Source organism: Phoxinus phoxinus, assembly GCF_949152265.1.
Source record: "Phoxinus phoxinus genome assembly, chromosome: 3".
In the NCBI taxonomy this organism is placed as follows: Eukaryota; Metazoa; Chordata; class Actinopteri; order Cypriniformes; family Leuciscidae; genus Phoxinus; species Phoxinus phoxinus.
Window position 1 is genome coordinate 11499601 of NC_136878.1, and position 16007 is coordinate 11515607.

Sequence of the window (16007 nt, forward strand, 5' to 3'; positions counted from 1 at the left end):
ATTTATTGTAAAAATATTGCACAATATTACTTTTTTACTGCGTTTTTGATCATATTTAATCTTCATGTTTTTTTAATGGTACAAATGTTGCAGTGTTACAAAAATGGCTTTTTGTGATTTATTTTTATGCCAATACATAAATAAATTAAACGTATAATATATATATGACTCAGTCATGATCTTGACTGGCTATATGTAGTTTGGGTTTGATTAGTCCAAATGACAAAATGGCAGAGAGTATATTTTGTTACTGTCATAGCATGTTTTTGTTAGATGTATTAACATCAAGCCCTATGGTGTTTGCTGTTATACTTTAGAGCAACCAGAGTCCGGTCCCTATAATGCATCCCACTGATCCAGTGGAGAGAGAGATCGATTTTGTTCCCACAAAAGCTCCCTATGACCCTCGTTGGTTGCTTTGTGGACGACCCCATCCCAGTAAGAAACATTTCAACACATACTCTGGACCTGTCTGCATGGCTCATGCAAGCTCATGTTGATACTTTAAACTCAACCTTTCTTTCTTTGAATTGGTGTTGATAGCTGTGAAGGGAGCATGGCAGAGTGGATTCTTTGACCATGGTACGTTCATGGAGGTGATGGCTACCTGGGCACAGACGGTGGTGGTCGGCCGAGCCAGGTAAGAACCAGAACATTAAGTGAAGATGTCGAAGAGTGAATATTCTGGGCTGAGTGAGACTGTGAATGTCATACAGGCTTGGTGGGATTCCTCTTGGGGTCATTGCCGTCGAGACCCGCACAGTCGAGGTTGCCATTCCAGCAGATCCAGCCAACTTAGACTCAGAGGCCAAGGTAAGAGTCCTGACTGATGTTTTAGGCCCTGACTGTGACTCCCCTCTGGGATTTTTGCTAAGCACACTTTTTGTTTGCTGTTCGTATGTCCCATTTATTGTTTTCAGTATTGACATAAAGTGTCTTTTCTGCCCCAGATCATTCAGCAGGCCGGTCAAGTGTGGTTCCCAGATTCTGCGTATAAAACTGCACAGGCTATTGAGGATTTCAACAGGGAGAAACTTCCACTTATGGTGTTTGCCAACTGGAGAGGCTTCTCTGGAGGCATGAAAGGTATATAGCGTGGCTGGTTTTCATATTTGAGTTTGCATTTTAACTTGCATGACCGTTCAAAAGTTTAATGTTTTTATTTGTTTTTTAAAGAAAAAATACTGCAAGGATGGCTTAATTAGATTTTTACATTGTTACAAAAAAAATTCAACTTCGGATAAATGCTGCTCTTTTTCAAATATATATTCATCACAGAATCCTGAAAATAAATGCATCACTGGTTTCAACATTGATAATATTAAATGTTTCTTGAGCGCCAAATCAGCATATTAGAGTGATTTCTGAAGGATCATGTGAATTGTAATAATATTTCACAATATTTTACTGTATTTTTGATCAAATAAATGCGTCCTTGGTGAGCATAAGAGAGCATGAAAAAACTTTTGAACAGTATTTGAAGGTGTTTTTTTTTTTTCCTTGATTGCTCTGTATGTCAGATATGTATGACCAGGTGCTTAAGTTTGGTTCTTACATCGTGGATGCCCTGCGAGAGTTCAGCCAGCCTGTACTGGTCTACATCCCTCCTCATGCTGAGCTGAGAGGAGGATCATGGGTCGTTATCGACCCCACTATAAACCTTCAACACATGGAGCTCTATGCAGATCGAGAGAGCAGGTGAGCATGTCGATACAGCTTCCCTTCACCACTCTGACTCTTCTCTAATTCAATCGTTGATCCCTGTCTTCTTTCCAGAGGGGGTGTTCTGGAGGCCGAGGGCACTGTGGAGATAAAGTTCAGAAAGAAAGAGCTGCTAAAGACCATGCAAAGGACTGATGCGGTGTATTCTCTCCTGACTGAGCAGCTAGGTACAGAAAATAATCACACTTAAACACAAATGTTCTCAATGGCTCAGGGAATATCTACTTCCTTTGACGCGCGGTTTACGGTTGTGCTCCACGTAGGCAAGCCGGAGTTATCAAGCCAGGAGCGTAAAGACTTGGAGGCCAAACTGAAGTCTAGAGAGGAGTTCCTTCTTCCCATCTACCACCAGGTGGCAGTGCAGTTTGTGGACCTTCATGACACTCCTGGAAGGATGCAGGAAAAGGGTGTCATCACGGTATAAACATAACATAACAAAAATAAAAATTAGGCACTTAAGGCTCCATATCTCACTGTACACCCTTTTATGAAGAGATTCCCAGCTGTGGGTCATATCAAAGACACATGCAAGAAATATACTAGTGGCCTTTCTGCTTTTTCACAATAACCAAACTGTTTCAGGACATCCTGGACTGGAAAAGCGCCAGGTCTTTCTTTTACTGGCGTCTGCGGCGACTGCTGTTGGAGGAGGTGGTGAAGGGGGAGATCATGCTGGCCAACCAGGACCTGAGCAATGGACACATACAGTCCATGTTGCGCCGCTGGTTTGTGGAGACAGAGGGGGCTGTAAAAGTAAGGAAACTTCATGTATGATAGAAACCCAAAATGGAAGTTTTTCTTCATTAAGTCAAAAGTCAGTAACAACAGAAAAATCTGAACTTAGGATCTGGAATGATTTGGCAAGAAGTGTACAGCAGTTATTGTTAAATAAAACTATTTAAAAACAATCTGTCAATTTATTTTGGTAATTCAAATTGTGAATACAAAAATATAGAAATATTAGATCTTGATATAAAAAAAAAATAGTAATGTTGCCTTGTAATAAAATAAGTTGAACTAAGATTACTAAAACTGAAAACATAAAAATATTAAAAAACTAAAACTGATGAATATTAAAGAACAACAATTACTAAAACTTTTCCCAAAAAAATAAATAATAATTAGTAATAATAATAAATACTACTAATACTAAAATAACACTGGTGGACAATATAGTCAAGATATTTTCATCACCTGAACTACTAAAATTTGCAAACTTTACCATAAAAAAGTGATGTATTTCATGTGAGGTAATTGTATGATAATGGGATCTTTTAGGCATATCTATGGGACAATAACAAAGTGGTTGTGGAGTGGCTGGAAAACCACCTTTCACAGCAGGATGGGACACGTTCTACCATCAGAGAGAACATCAAATACTTAAAGAGGGACTACGCTCTCAAACACATCCGCAGGTAACTTTCTCCCACTTCGATAGCCATTAAAGTGCATTTTTTTTCATCTCATAGATTTATTAGCGTACATTACCGTTCAAAAGTTTAAGTCGGGAGCATAATAGACTTTGAAAGAAGATGTACATTTTTCTCATTGATTTTTCCTGCACTATAATATGTTTAGCTTAGTTCAAGCCAACCCAGAGGTGACTATGGACTGCATCATCCACATGGCGCAGAACATCACTCCCTCACAGCGAGCCAAAGTCTGCCACCTGCTGGCCACCGTGGACAACGCCACCACCAGCTGATCACATACATGCCATTTCACTTAATCTGCACATAGAGAGGAGTCTGTAGTATAATTCAATAATAATGCTTAAGAACAGTAGCCTTAAACGCACAATTTCAAATGTCCAGTAATCGCACAGTCCACTTACTCAGTTACTGTTTGTGTGTGACTCACAGTGATCACTTTAGGAGAAACTTTTCTCACATAGACACCAGAGAATTACCTTAAACTCACTCTCAAGAGAGGGAACCCAGAATATAGTATTTACATATTCACCTTTGTGCCTTTGTGTCAATTTTTTGGGGATATAATCGACATATGAATGTACAATAAGCGTAAAAGACTGAATATTAGATTATTTTAGAGAACCGCCAATGCTTTGAGCGCACATTCACGCTGTATGGCACTTCCTCAGGAATATATTCAACAATTATTAAGCAGGAAAAACGTATTAAATCTCTATTTTTAGAGTAAAGTAACAGTATTATACGTAAATACAATCACTATGTAAATACCAGGGTAATTATTTATAATAACTTTTATTTCTGATAATATACAGGTGTTATGAACAAACGTGGCAATACAATATTGTAATGTTTAGTAAATTGTTAATGTACATTCAAATTGTTATAAATGTCACTAAACTTCGATTAATATTGAATGTACATTAATCTGCTAAGTGTTATGTGATAACATTTATGAAAGTTATTATAAACTATTATCAATATCAGTGCCACTTTATGTTTTAATGGCTTGAATTTTGGTTGTTTATAGTTAAGTTTATTTCACTTGACTGCAGGTAATTCTTCTTTTCATATGTGCTGGTTATATAAATTAATATAGATAAATATGTGTAACTACTTGTGCTGCACTGTGCTCAACTGATAAATCTGATTAAAGAAGTCGTCTTGATCAGATTTGTTGCCTTTAATCGTTTTTGTGTACAAGTCAGATCAAGACTAGAGCCTAAACTCTAATCTAAGTGCCTGACTGTCTCTGTTGACTGTAAATCAGGATGTTTTTAAATGAAAATCATAATTATGCATTAAATAATATATGTTTTCATCTTTGAGTTGTGGACATTTTTTCAACTAATTTTTAACTTTATCTTATAAATATACATGGGTTGAGTCTTTTTGTTCCATTGTGTACATATATTATTCGCTTTGTTTTTGCCGAATTATTCTAGCCAACCACACTGTATTGGCAGGGTGGCATTCAATTTATGTAATATAATAAAAGCCACCTTGCAGTACAGTTGATGCATACTGTATTTGCTTGTCACGTATGTGCAGCTGAAATCTGTCAGATGTTAAGAACATTTTATCCAAGTTAAATGAACACATCTTTCAATCTGAATGTGAAATTTTATTGCTTGCATTTGAAATATTTAGATATGTACAATAAAAAATGATTCATGTCACCATTTCAGCTCTTTTCATAAATATAAATAAACAAACATTAAAAGAGCAGATACAGTGTCTATCACAGTACAACAAAAGACACACAACTACAGTTACAAGGCTAACAATGAAATGGACAAAATGAGAAGAAAACAAGTTTCTTTTATGGTACAGAAAAAAGCTTGGCAACAAACCCAAAATCATAATTCCCATTATTTTTTCCTGTGTTCCTTTTGTGTTGTGATAACTCGCAATTTGCATTAGGTTTATAATGAGAGCAGCACTGTAGTTAACTCTCTAAAAACATAATTGCTGATTTGGTCCTTTAAAATCCAATGCATTCAATGCAATCAATATAGTCAATGCAAATGTCACCAGCGAACACGGTTACATCACCAAAAATGCTATAGGATTAAAAAAAGATTTATAGATCCTGCGGAGTAAAGCTCAGCTTGCTTAATTTCTTGTGGGTGCGATTAAAGCAAAACAATAGGCTTTGTTCCTCCTTGTGTGTTCATGTACTGGTTAGAAAGGGCATCTATGGCTGAGTATGAAGAGTAGAGGCCTGTCACCTGCAGGTCTGGGTAAGGCAGTCCTCCTGCATTGGACACAGGCGTGACATTGCCAGTGTCCAGGTCACAGTCAGACAGCCGAAGTGGGGAGTTACTGAGAGTACCTAATGCCTCCAGGTTAAAGCTGTCATCCTTCATCTCCTCCCACAGGTTTCCTGTAATTAGAAAGAAAGTCTGTTAGATATCAGATTAGAGTGGGAAACATCCTACGACTTTCAATACACTATTGTTGATCATTTTCGAGTTAGCGTTTACCTTGCCACGTGAAGTCCATAATACTTGGGTCCAGTGCGTCCACCTCTGAATTCATGTCAGTGTGAATTGTGTAGAAGTCGCTGTGTTGCTTGGCATGATGCTGGTGGTGGGAGCTGTTGGTCAGGTCAGGGACGGTGTGGAGTGGGGGTGTCTGAGCAGGAGCAGGGGAGGCCGGAGCCAGGCGAGACTGATTCTGGAGGTGCAGTTGAAGGTGCTGGTGCATGGGGAGACACTGTAGAGACAGAGTGACCACTGGCTGGGGCTGCATCTGAGCTGCTATCGGAAGGGTCTGTCCTGGTGGGCAGCTGGGCAAGCGAGTCATGCCAGTATCAACAGACTTCTGTCTGCAACTCTCCGGTCTGTCTGTAATGAGTTTATCTAATTCATCTGGTAAAAGAAAAAGTAACAAAACAGGACAATGTTAATGGGCGACTGTAGTTTAACATTTACCTGTATGCTCTAGTTTCTGTACTACTCTAACTTAACCATGTATCTCTGCATAGTGGTACAAAAAATATTGTCGCTTCAAAATAAAGATGGCAGACCTGAATTTATAAAGTTTTGCTCCAATTTACAGTCTAGAGGAGTCAACGCAAGTCGGCAGATTTTGGACAGTCAGAGTTGACAAATTCACTGAAAGTCGTGTAGCGTATGATGGGCTCAGACTTTTTTTAGCTTCAGACTATAATTCCATCCAGTCTGAGAATATCAAATATGTTTGATATTTTGAGTAGATTTTAGAACACATTGTTTTCACTTGTTATGCATCTCCTAGTAACGAGGTGCATGCTTCTTTGTGAGTTTGTTGTGTTTGGAGCGACTTTAATGTTTGGTAGTATGAGATACTCAGTCCTTTAGTGTATGATGCCCAGTTTTTCTCTGTAATATATACAAAGTCAGCAAGCGGATGATATCTTGTATTCTCAAATAGAAAAAATTCACTGCCATGATTCTAGAGTGTTTTGGGTGGTTGTCAGAGCATTGCAAGTAGTTTCTAGTAGTTCTTAGTGGATTTCTATGTGTTTGTGTGTTTCTACTATTGTGTACTGTCCAAAACAAAAGAGCCCCCACTGAAGTATGATATTCTGGTCCTCAGATATGGCTTGATAACCAGAATACCAGTATAAACAACAAAAGTGTCTAATAGTAGAAAATATTATTAAGATGACCATTATATTAACAGCAGTCAGTACAAGATGAAACTGCTTCGCACTGATAATAGTCGAGAGATACCAGACCTGGGTTGGCCATGCTGCGACGGATGGCTGGGAGATCTTTACGTTTCCATTTCTGCATCTCTTCCTCCATCTTGTCGATCTTTGCAGGATTGAGTGCCCAGAGACAGCCTTTTCTGGAGGAACCACTCATTTTGTTCTCCACCTTCTCAAAGCACTTGTTCAAGGACAGGTTGTGGCGTACAGAGTTCTTCCATCCATCAGGTGCTGTCTGTGAAACATAGTTATCAACAATGTACTGTAAGTAACATTTATTTGATTCCATGGCGTGTTGACTCAGTCCATCTATTTTTCCAGTGTGTTTTTTTTACATAAATTCCTCACCTTGAAATAGGGAAAGTGCTCTTTCATAAAGCTGTAGATCTCACTAACAGGAAGGCTTCCTGTTTTGCTGTTCTTCAAAGCCATGGCAATCAGACAGCTGAAAATAGATCATATCAAATGTAGTCACCTTGAAATAAATTAAATCTTGTTCCCTTCCTAGAGAATTATAATGTTTTTCAGAGGTTTTCACAGTGAACTTTAAGTCACCTGTAAGAATAGATGGGTTTAGGGAAAGTCTTGGGCTGCAGGTCCTGGTTGTGAGCAGTGATACGGGACTGAGGAAACATACTCTGGCTGTTGTAGTTGCCATAAAGTCCACCGGGAGAACACTAAGTAATATAACAGAAATGTATATATTATATTATATATTTCTGTTTTGAGCAGTCTTTACAAATCATACAAAATACAGAACCAACCTGTTGGTTTGCCTGAGTGAAAGTGAGCACTTGCTGAGGGGCGGTCTGGTACACTGATGTGGCACAAGGAAACCCTGGGGAAAACTGGGGCATCTACAAAAACAACAGAATAAACATAGGGTTATTTTAGCTCAATTGCAAATGGATGTTCAGTTCTGAATGATCTTGGTTGTACATGTCGTCTGAATTAGTTTGAAATGCTGAATCTGAATCCTCACTCACGCTGCTAATGGCCAGAGGGCTGTGCTGCATTTCACTCTGTAGATGAATCGCAGATCCTGCTCCTCCTGCTACCGTCATGCTATTCAGCTGAGCTGTAAGTTTCAGCAAAGTGTGAGTATTCAAATGTCTTTTTTTGTTTTGAATCTGGTTTATAAATGGGGATTCAATCCACAACTGTTAGGGCACAGCTTTCTAAAAATCCTTTATATATATATATTTTATATATATATATATATATATATATATATATATATATATATATATATATATATATATATATATATATAATATATATATATATATATTGTATAGAAAAAACTAGGTCAAAGAAACTGAGTCTAAATGTTTGGTAGACAACTGAGAAAGGATAAAGAAATAAAATCGACAACAAACAAATAAATGAATATGTGAATAAATAACAGCATTTAATTAAATCATTGGTAAAGGTCCTACGCTAAGATAACCAATCTGATGTTACAGATGTGGTAAGTGAATTCAGGTTCTTTGTTGTTTTTTTACTGACATTTTTACTACCATTCACGCTCATTGTATACACAGTGTATAAATCTCCTGACCTGTCTGCCGCTCCAGCAGGCTGTTCTGAGCAGAGCTGGCGAAGTCGGGCCGTCCACCCCCTATCTGCTGAAGCCGGGGAACATCCACAGAGGTGAGCCAGGACAGGGACTGAAGATCACCAGGCAGCTCGTCCTTCAGCTGCGAAGGGTCAGTAGTCAGGAGTCTGCAAAAACATAGTATGCACTCAGTACTGAAACATAAATATGAACAAGACAAGACAATAACTGTTGCACAAAAATGCACTTAAACTATTGAATTTAATTAAAATTTCTTAAATGCTTACAATGGTCATTGCTCATATTAAATTGTATTATTTTTGGCCTACATAAACTAACTCTATTCTTTTCTTGTTTTTCAGTTTTACTTGTAAATAGATACAAGATGAGCAAGTCTTCTTGTAAATCTGTTGTTTGGGAATAGAAATAAAAATACTTTCATCCACTGATCTAATCCAGTGCAGGGAGGGTTATTTATTCAGCCATTTCTTCATTTGCTCTAAGCATCAAGAGAGCAGAGAAAGCCTCTTGAATTCTCTCCAGACTTCCCTACAAACTCGCTATTCAGACCAATAATTGGGGTCGCTATGACAACCCTCACTTTTCAGTTATTTTGTGTGTCTGGCCACTTCAGTGCCCCCCTCTCCATTAAACCAACCTCTAACAGTAGTCAGGTGACCAGTGCCTTCTTCACTGTCATTGGCTGAATCATATGTAAACAACGCATGAGATCATTTGAAACATGGGTATGTGGCACACGTTGCCTGCAACAGTTGGTCTAGCCCCATTGAAAAATGATCACCTATTGTGTCCCAAACGACAAATCTGCACAGTGGCACGTGGCTCCATTGTTCCCCCCCTCCCAGACCCTTCCTTGATTGTCTTTACCGTTTTTTTTAACCAACCCCTTGCATTAATCTACTGGAATGACAGGCCTCACACAACAGAGAAAAATAGGATGCCATCTGTTTCCCTGTCCCTTTCCACCCAACCCCTGTCCCCTTCTGCCCCATCCCCCCCCGCCTGGAGGCATCAGACAGTACCTAAGGGGGGTAGCTGGGAGGGGGTAGTTGAAGGAGTTGGAGGTCAAGCCACACTGCACACACAGTCTGCCACCTGAATAAATTACAGCATTGAAGGAAGAAGTTGGGGACGTGGCCTTGAGCACCCTGGTTGCTCCAGTTTAGAGCTTCTGAATAATTATCCTTTATACACACACACACAGAGACACACTCGCAAATATGAAACCTTAGACACGAAAATGTCAACACTACACTGTCATGCGCTTTGAAATGTCTTCCTGACGCCTGTCCCCATACAAAGACATGAAAAAGATACCTTGCAAAGGGAATGGGACGGTTTAACACCTGGCTTTATGAGACCTGCATCTTTCTGATGAGTGTTAACCTGTCTTTTTCTGTTGAGTGTTATCATTTAATGGCCGTCCGTTTAATAGCTTAATTTGTTTCAATTTTTGATTTCCTCAGTATTAGTTTTATAAGTCAATAATAACCTACAACATTTCAAATGTGTTATTTGGCATTGAAACTGTGAAATGTTACCCTAAATATAGCCCTGTAAGGATAAAAGTTTGTTTAAATGTAATTAATTGGCACAATAATTGTTAAACTCCCTCATGTTGTGTATTGTTGATATTATATCTATATTTCAAAACTGTTGACATTATATTATATACATATTGTAATATTTCATTTTAAGTGTGTAAAATCCTTCACACAAAGCATGATCTAACAGATCTAAAACTCATTTTGAGCTGACTATAGCCGACAATTTAATGTTGCCAAGAGCATCCACTTGTTGTATTGCCAGACAATGGTTGCGCTGTAACTTCAGAAACATTTAATTTGAGGAAACGTGATCTTACTACTAGGTCTGAGATTGACTAATATTCTATTGATGCACATATATAATAAAAGAAAAAATATATAATAATGGTATTCATTATAGTACTGATTTAAAAACTGTACTTCAGTAATTGGGCTTTATTTTGGAAAGAATTCATAACATGCCACATAAACTCAAATTTCGGATCGTCAAAAAAATAGGGCCTTGTACTTATTAGCATTTCTGAAGTGCAATTTGTAAACCCAGCTGTGTATTGTACAGTTTACGGTCATTAGGGTGCATTTATACAAGTGGAAGAAAAAATGATTTTATTTGCTCATTGATGCAAACCATTACGTGTCCCAGAGAAAGGGGGAGGCGGGCGCACACAGTCACGGTTTATCACAGCTCAAGTCGCCCTCGTTTACATTCTAATTGGGAGCCACTTCTCCTTGGTGACCCGTGGGGGCCCCCTTCAAGAGCCCCAATCCCTCCGTGTGCCGACAGCGGGCGTGTAAACAGAGCTGATGCTTTCTGACAGATCCATTCAGAGCAAAGATGATGTATTCTCTCGCTCCTTTCTTTTTTCACAAACCCCAATTCCCTGCCTCTCAAATCACACCTTTATTTTACAGAATAGGGAAGGTGGAGATTGTATTAAATTAGCAGCGCTCTTCTTCTTCCTGAAATTATCTTTTTATTCTCTAATCTGTTCAAGGTTCAAAAGCAATGAGTTCAGCCATCAAAGGAAATCACCCCCTACCTGTAGTCTTGTGCGGAGGCGAGGTGACTTTGCCCAGGGCTTTCATGAATTCCCGACATCCTGCTTGTAATTCCACTTTCAATCATCTTCTGGCAGATAAAATGCAAGTAATGTTAAATGAATGAACCATGCAAAGCAGAGAATAAAAGTTATTTTACAATGTGCATTTGGTACAAAGAAAACACAAATACACATACAAATATGTGACATTTCAACATCTGAGGTAAGTTAAATGTAAAAAATAAAATAAAATAAAAATCTGACTCGAGTTTATAACATGGCCACATAAGAACACATTGATATGCGAGTAAAGAATATTAATAAAACATGCGATGCCCAACAAAAACGACACTGTTTTATCGACACTGTCACAGAAAATATTAAATTAATAAAAAAGAAAATATACTATTTTACTTCAAGTTAATTTAAATGGTATATTTTACAATTTAGTGTTGATGTGATGTTTGTTTTGTTGACTATACAGGGGTCATCAGATTCAGACGTCATCAGTCACCGTTAGGCTGTTACCTGTCAATCTGCTCGCGCGTCTCAATAGACTAATTTATTTAATCTCATCAGTGTTGTATTCAACAGAAAACGTTAAACGTTTCTTAAAAATAGACGAGAAACGTTTTGCAGTTGTTCTTCAAAACACCAGGTAATAATTTAAGTTAATTAACATGAATGTTCAGGCTGTATAATATGTCAGTCCGTAACAGGTGCGCAGCCTCTTGACTTATTTAAAATTAACTAATAAAAACACGAAATAAACAGCATCTTACCTGTTTCTGCTGAAGTTTGTTCTGTGATATAGAAAATCTTGGGAAACGAGACGGAGAAAAGCTCTACTGTTGGTCGGGGCACTTGTTGTCCCGCAAGAAAAAAACGTTTTTTAAATTTCCCTCGTCCGTGCGGTTCGTTCTTGACGGTCATGCGCACTGTGTGCACACGCAGCGCGAGCCGTGACGAAGGGAGGGGGGTCTCGTGCTCTGACTGACAGCTGTTGCCTTGCCTCCACAATCACGCAGATTATCTGTCAGAGCATCTCACCTACTGGTTTCCAGTGTTTTTAATTGAATCAATACTTTTCTTCTTCAGAGACTCGTGTTTTTCCTCCGTGGTTTCTTTGTGCAGTAGTCCACAGGTGCGTCTTTTCAAGTCCAGTACAACTTCTCTTACACAAAAGAAACATAAAGTTGAGAGTTTAGACAAATTAATCCTCTGTTTCTATTGGAGTCATCGTTTTATAGATGAGGCTGAGTCCTTTAAACTCAGAGAAAACGAATATAAACTCCTATAATCCAGAGACCTCTAACAAATTCAGCACAGTGATTTCCATGTTCCCCTGTAGCCATAGGCAACGTAAAATAACACACATAACAGTTCCTGATATTATTGTTCACCTATCTAGCCTTTATGTAGGACCCTTTTTTCTTTTCTTTTAAAGACCTAAATAAAGACACATCCTCCCCGTGCGGTTCTGTGAGATATTCTGTCCTAATAAGAGCTGTAGTTGAGTCTACTGCTCGTGATTTAACCGCCTTTAAAGCCGCGTCGTTTGGTTACACTGCGGCGGGAAAAACTCACAGAGTGGCGCGCGCTGGACATGACAGATATCACACAGATATGACAGGCTCGCCTCCTGGTAGAAAATTGAACAGCATGCAGTGAGTTAATAGCTCTCATGTTAAATAAATATAAAAGGCAGCAAATAATGATATTGACGGAACATAAAGTGTTTTAAAACCGTTTACAGTATTTTATTTGTAACCTAGAAAGGCTGAGTAAAACGAATGCACATAGGCCTATCTAATTATCAAGGCGCTGTTTATAATTACAGGTATTTAATAAGATTACCGTTTAATATGCTATTTGTATAAGTGGATAGTGGAGAAAGGAATCCAGAATAAACTCAAGGCACAAGCTCTTCCTATTTGTTTTTAAACAAAACTTCAGGAAACTTTTTGAATTTTGAAATATATGTTTCAATTCCTGTGGGAAGTGATCCGGCCGGTGTCGTTAATTGACTTGAACCACATGGGACAGTACAGATGGTAAATCGCGAAGTCACAATGGTTACAATCAATGCGCCCTTGCAACGGACAAAAAGACGCTCCCAGAGAAGAGCGCGGGGTGTGTGTGTGTGTGTGTGTGTGTGTGTGTGTGTCAGGCTCAGCAACACTGCATGCACTATTTACAAAGAGTGTAATGTTAAAGAAATGCTAGCCTATAAAAACCTGTCCATTTTAAATGATTTTAGATTAAACAAGACGTCCAGAAGCATCACATTTCACATTAAAATCATTATTTTTGTTAGTTATGTTCATTATAGAGTTTTATTTTACATCTAGTGTTAAATAATATTTATTAGACTACATTATTTTATTGTCATGTGATGTCATGTCATGTCAAAAGCCTATAGGCTTTTATATAAACATTCATCAACACACATTATTGTAAACAGAAGCTCAAGCATTTTCACTTGATGTGCGAGAACCAATGAGGTTCATTCTCGTGTGTTACGCAGCACATTTGAGCTTCTGCAAGAACCAATGAGGTAGGCTTGTTTGTCAAGCAGGTTCGGTTGAGCTTCTGTTTATGTTTGCTGATCAATGTTTATATGTGAATAAAAGCCTAAATTAAATATTTTCAACGTATAAAGTGATCGTGTCTCTTCAGAAAATTTGGACTAAACTGCTCAATTCATATGAATTAGTTTTATGATCTTTTTATGAACTTTTTGAAGCGTCAAAGTGTAGTTGTGTAAATGTCAACGGAGGGACAGGAAGTTTATGTCCCAAAATGAAAGTCTATAATAATAATAATAATAATAATAATATAAATAATAATGACATGAGGGTGAGTAATTAATGGCAGAATTTTCTTTTTTGGATGAACTTCAACTAACCCTTTAAGTAAAAGTACAGACCTTACCGTGTGAATGACTCCATTACAAGTTGCAAGTTACCAATTTCAATACTTGAGTAAAAGTCTTAGGGCAGAGTACTGATTTTAACAGTACCTAAGTATTTTACTCATCCTGAATGTTGTGCTCAAACATGCATTAGTCTTCAAACACATAAGAGACGTGCCAGTAAAAAAAACAGGAGAGCAAGCACGTCTATTTTCTAAAGTCAAAATTAATCTGAACATCTCAATATTGCAATCTACAGCCTCTTAAACCTCTAAGACAATCAAGTCTCAGTTAAGCTCAAGTGCTCAAAAAAGGGAATAAATAAACAATTATCCTTCAAAAAGATTTCTTCAATTTAATGGATAAATAAGACAGTGTTATCCATCATTAAAAATGTCAAAGCCTATTGCAGTGGACGTGCTGATTTCAGCCTCATGGCTACAGCCATATCTGAAACACACGATTCAGCAACGACCTGCTAATGCATTCATACTGTGGGTGAGTAAGGGCAAAACACACAAGATATAGGACCTTCAATGCTGTAGATGGCGATAGTGTTTCTTTTGTAGCAGAAATAAACAGCTGCAGAAAAAGTTATGTGTAATTGCATTACTCATTAAATGTATTGGAGTAAAGAGAACATCTAGGCTACTTATTCAATAAGTAAAGAGTAAAAGTTGCCAATATCTTTGATACTTAAAGTACAAAGCAGCAAAAAAGATAGGCCTACTTAAGTACAGTAACTAAATTTACTCAAATACTGTACACTATACTGTATATTAGTATTACTTCAGATTGTGGAAATGTAACTTGTGGTGAATTTTGATTCGTCTATAATGGCTTCTCTGTACCAGCACTGGTTGTCAGTATGTTAAAGGTAAAGCAGATTTTAGATGTTCCCTTTTCATATTGTTAACTAAAAAATGTCATCCTGCTTTTAACTGAAGCTTACCAGCAGTTTTAGGAGTGTATTTTGACAAACAGGTTCATACAATTGCCATAAAAAAGTCACAACAACGTTTCACACTTAACTTCAAGTTGTTTTGATTTGAACCCAATCACTTGTAGAGTGAGGTCATTCTTCTCCTGTTAACCTCTATTGGTTCTTTCTGTTTCCTAGACTAATGAGAGACCCTGAGTTATCCTTTGGACGGCTGTCTCCCAGACTGAACCCTGGATGACACTGGAGCACAGCAGAGGAAGAGCCTAAAGCATTGTCTAAAGAAGATCTGTCTCTGAAGGGTCAGAGGGTTCATTAGGAAACCTTAAAGAAGCTTTAGTGACCACATGGTGGACAGTAAGTGTGCATTGAGAAATGATTAACAACAACACTGTTTGCTCTGCTGAGATGTAAGCATCTGAAACATGTTAGCAACAGGATTTACACACAAAGTCTCACATTTTCTCACTCTCGTGTCATTTCAAATGTGTGAGAACACACAAAACTGTGAAACACAAAAATGGGGTCAAAACAATATTGATATTCTGATATGTATATGGCCAAGAAGTAAGGTGAAATTCTGATTGCATTGTAAATCAATAGACTATAGCAGACTACTTAAAATGCCCATAATATATCAATTGCAGCTCATCTTCCAATAATGTCTTGGTAAGATTATATTTAAAAGAGTAGTTTTATGATCAAAACTATTTTTTAATTGTGGAGGGGCAAAACAAATTAAAATGCAATGTGATCAAAGGATGATTGAGAAACATTCCTCCAAAGCCTGATGTACTGTATCATATGTGATACTCACATTTTAATATGATTTTTCTGAAAAGGATGTATGGATTATCAAGTAAACCAAAGTTGCTTTGGTCCAGTAGGAGTTCATTTAAAAAAATAAATAATAATATTATCTAAACCTGTCATCTCTATATAAATCAGTCAAGACTTTATTTTGATGTATTTTGTGTATTTTGTGTATTTTTCTGCTTGACTTTACAGCAAAATACACATGATACCATGATCTGAGGATGGGTGGATATTTTTATAATTATACTAAAAGGCCTTTTAATTGCTAAAAAAGTATAAACTGTCGATCATAATTTAGAGGCCTTACAATTTTGGGAATCAA

General features: G+C 37.6%; 2 protein-coding genes across 5 annotated transcripts in view; one reads left to right on the forward strand and one right to left on the reverse strand.

Annotated features, from left to right (window-relative positions):
• Positions 1–4473, forward strand: part of acacb (acetyl-CoA carboxylase beta) — a 29738-nt gene extending 25265 nt beyond the window's left edge. For all 4 annotated transcript variants that reach the window (XM_079606086.1, XM_079606087.1, XM_079606088.1 and 1 more), the window contains 10 exons: positions 318–438; positions 544–640; positions 717–813; positions 951–1086; positions 1521–1698; positions 1777–1889; positions 1986–2140; positions 2305–2475; positions 3001–3137; positions 3301–4473. In XM_079606086.1, the coding sequence (XP_079462212.1) occupies positions 318–438; positions 544–640; positions 717–813; positions 951–1086; positions 1521–1698; positions 1777–1889; positions 1986–2140; positions 2305–2475; positions 3001–3137; positions 3301–3427 (1332 nt within the window). In that variant the 3' untranslated portion in view covers positions 3428–4473. The remainder of the gene's footprint in view (positions 1–317; positions 439–543; positions 641–716; positions 814–950; positions 1087–1520; positions 1699–1776; positions 1890–1985; positions 2141–2304; positions 2476–3000; positions 3138–3300) is intronic.
• A 285-nt stretch (positions 4474–4758) lies between these two features.
• On the reverse strand, positions 4759–12079 carry foxn4 (forkhead box N4). Its single transcript, XM_079606094.1, is given in 11 exon segments — positions 4759–5538; positions 5639–6025; positions 6877–7084; positions 7198–7294; positions 7405–7526; positions 7614–7706; positions 7836–7927; positions 8411–8574; positions 11016–11104; positions 11798–11809; positions 11811–12079. Coding segments are annotated over 11 exon segments (1653 nt in total). The 5' UTR covers positions 11949–12079; the 3' UTR covers positions 4759–5287.
• Positions 12080–16007: the final 3928 nt, after the last annotated feature.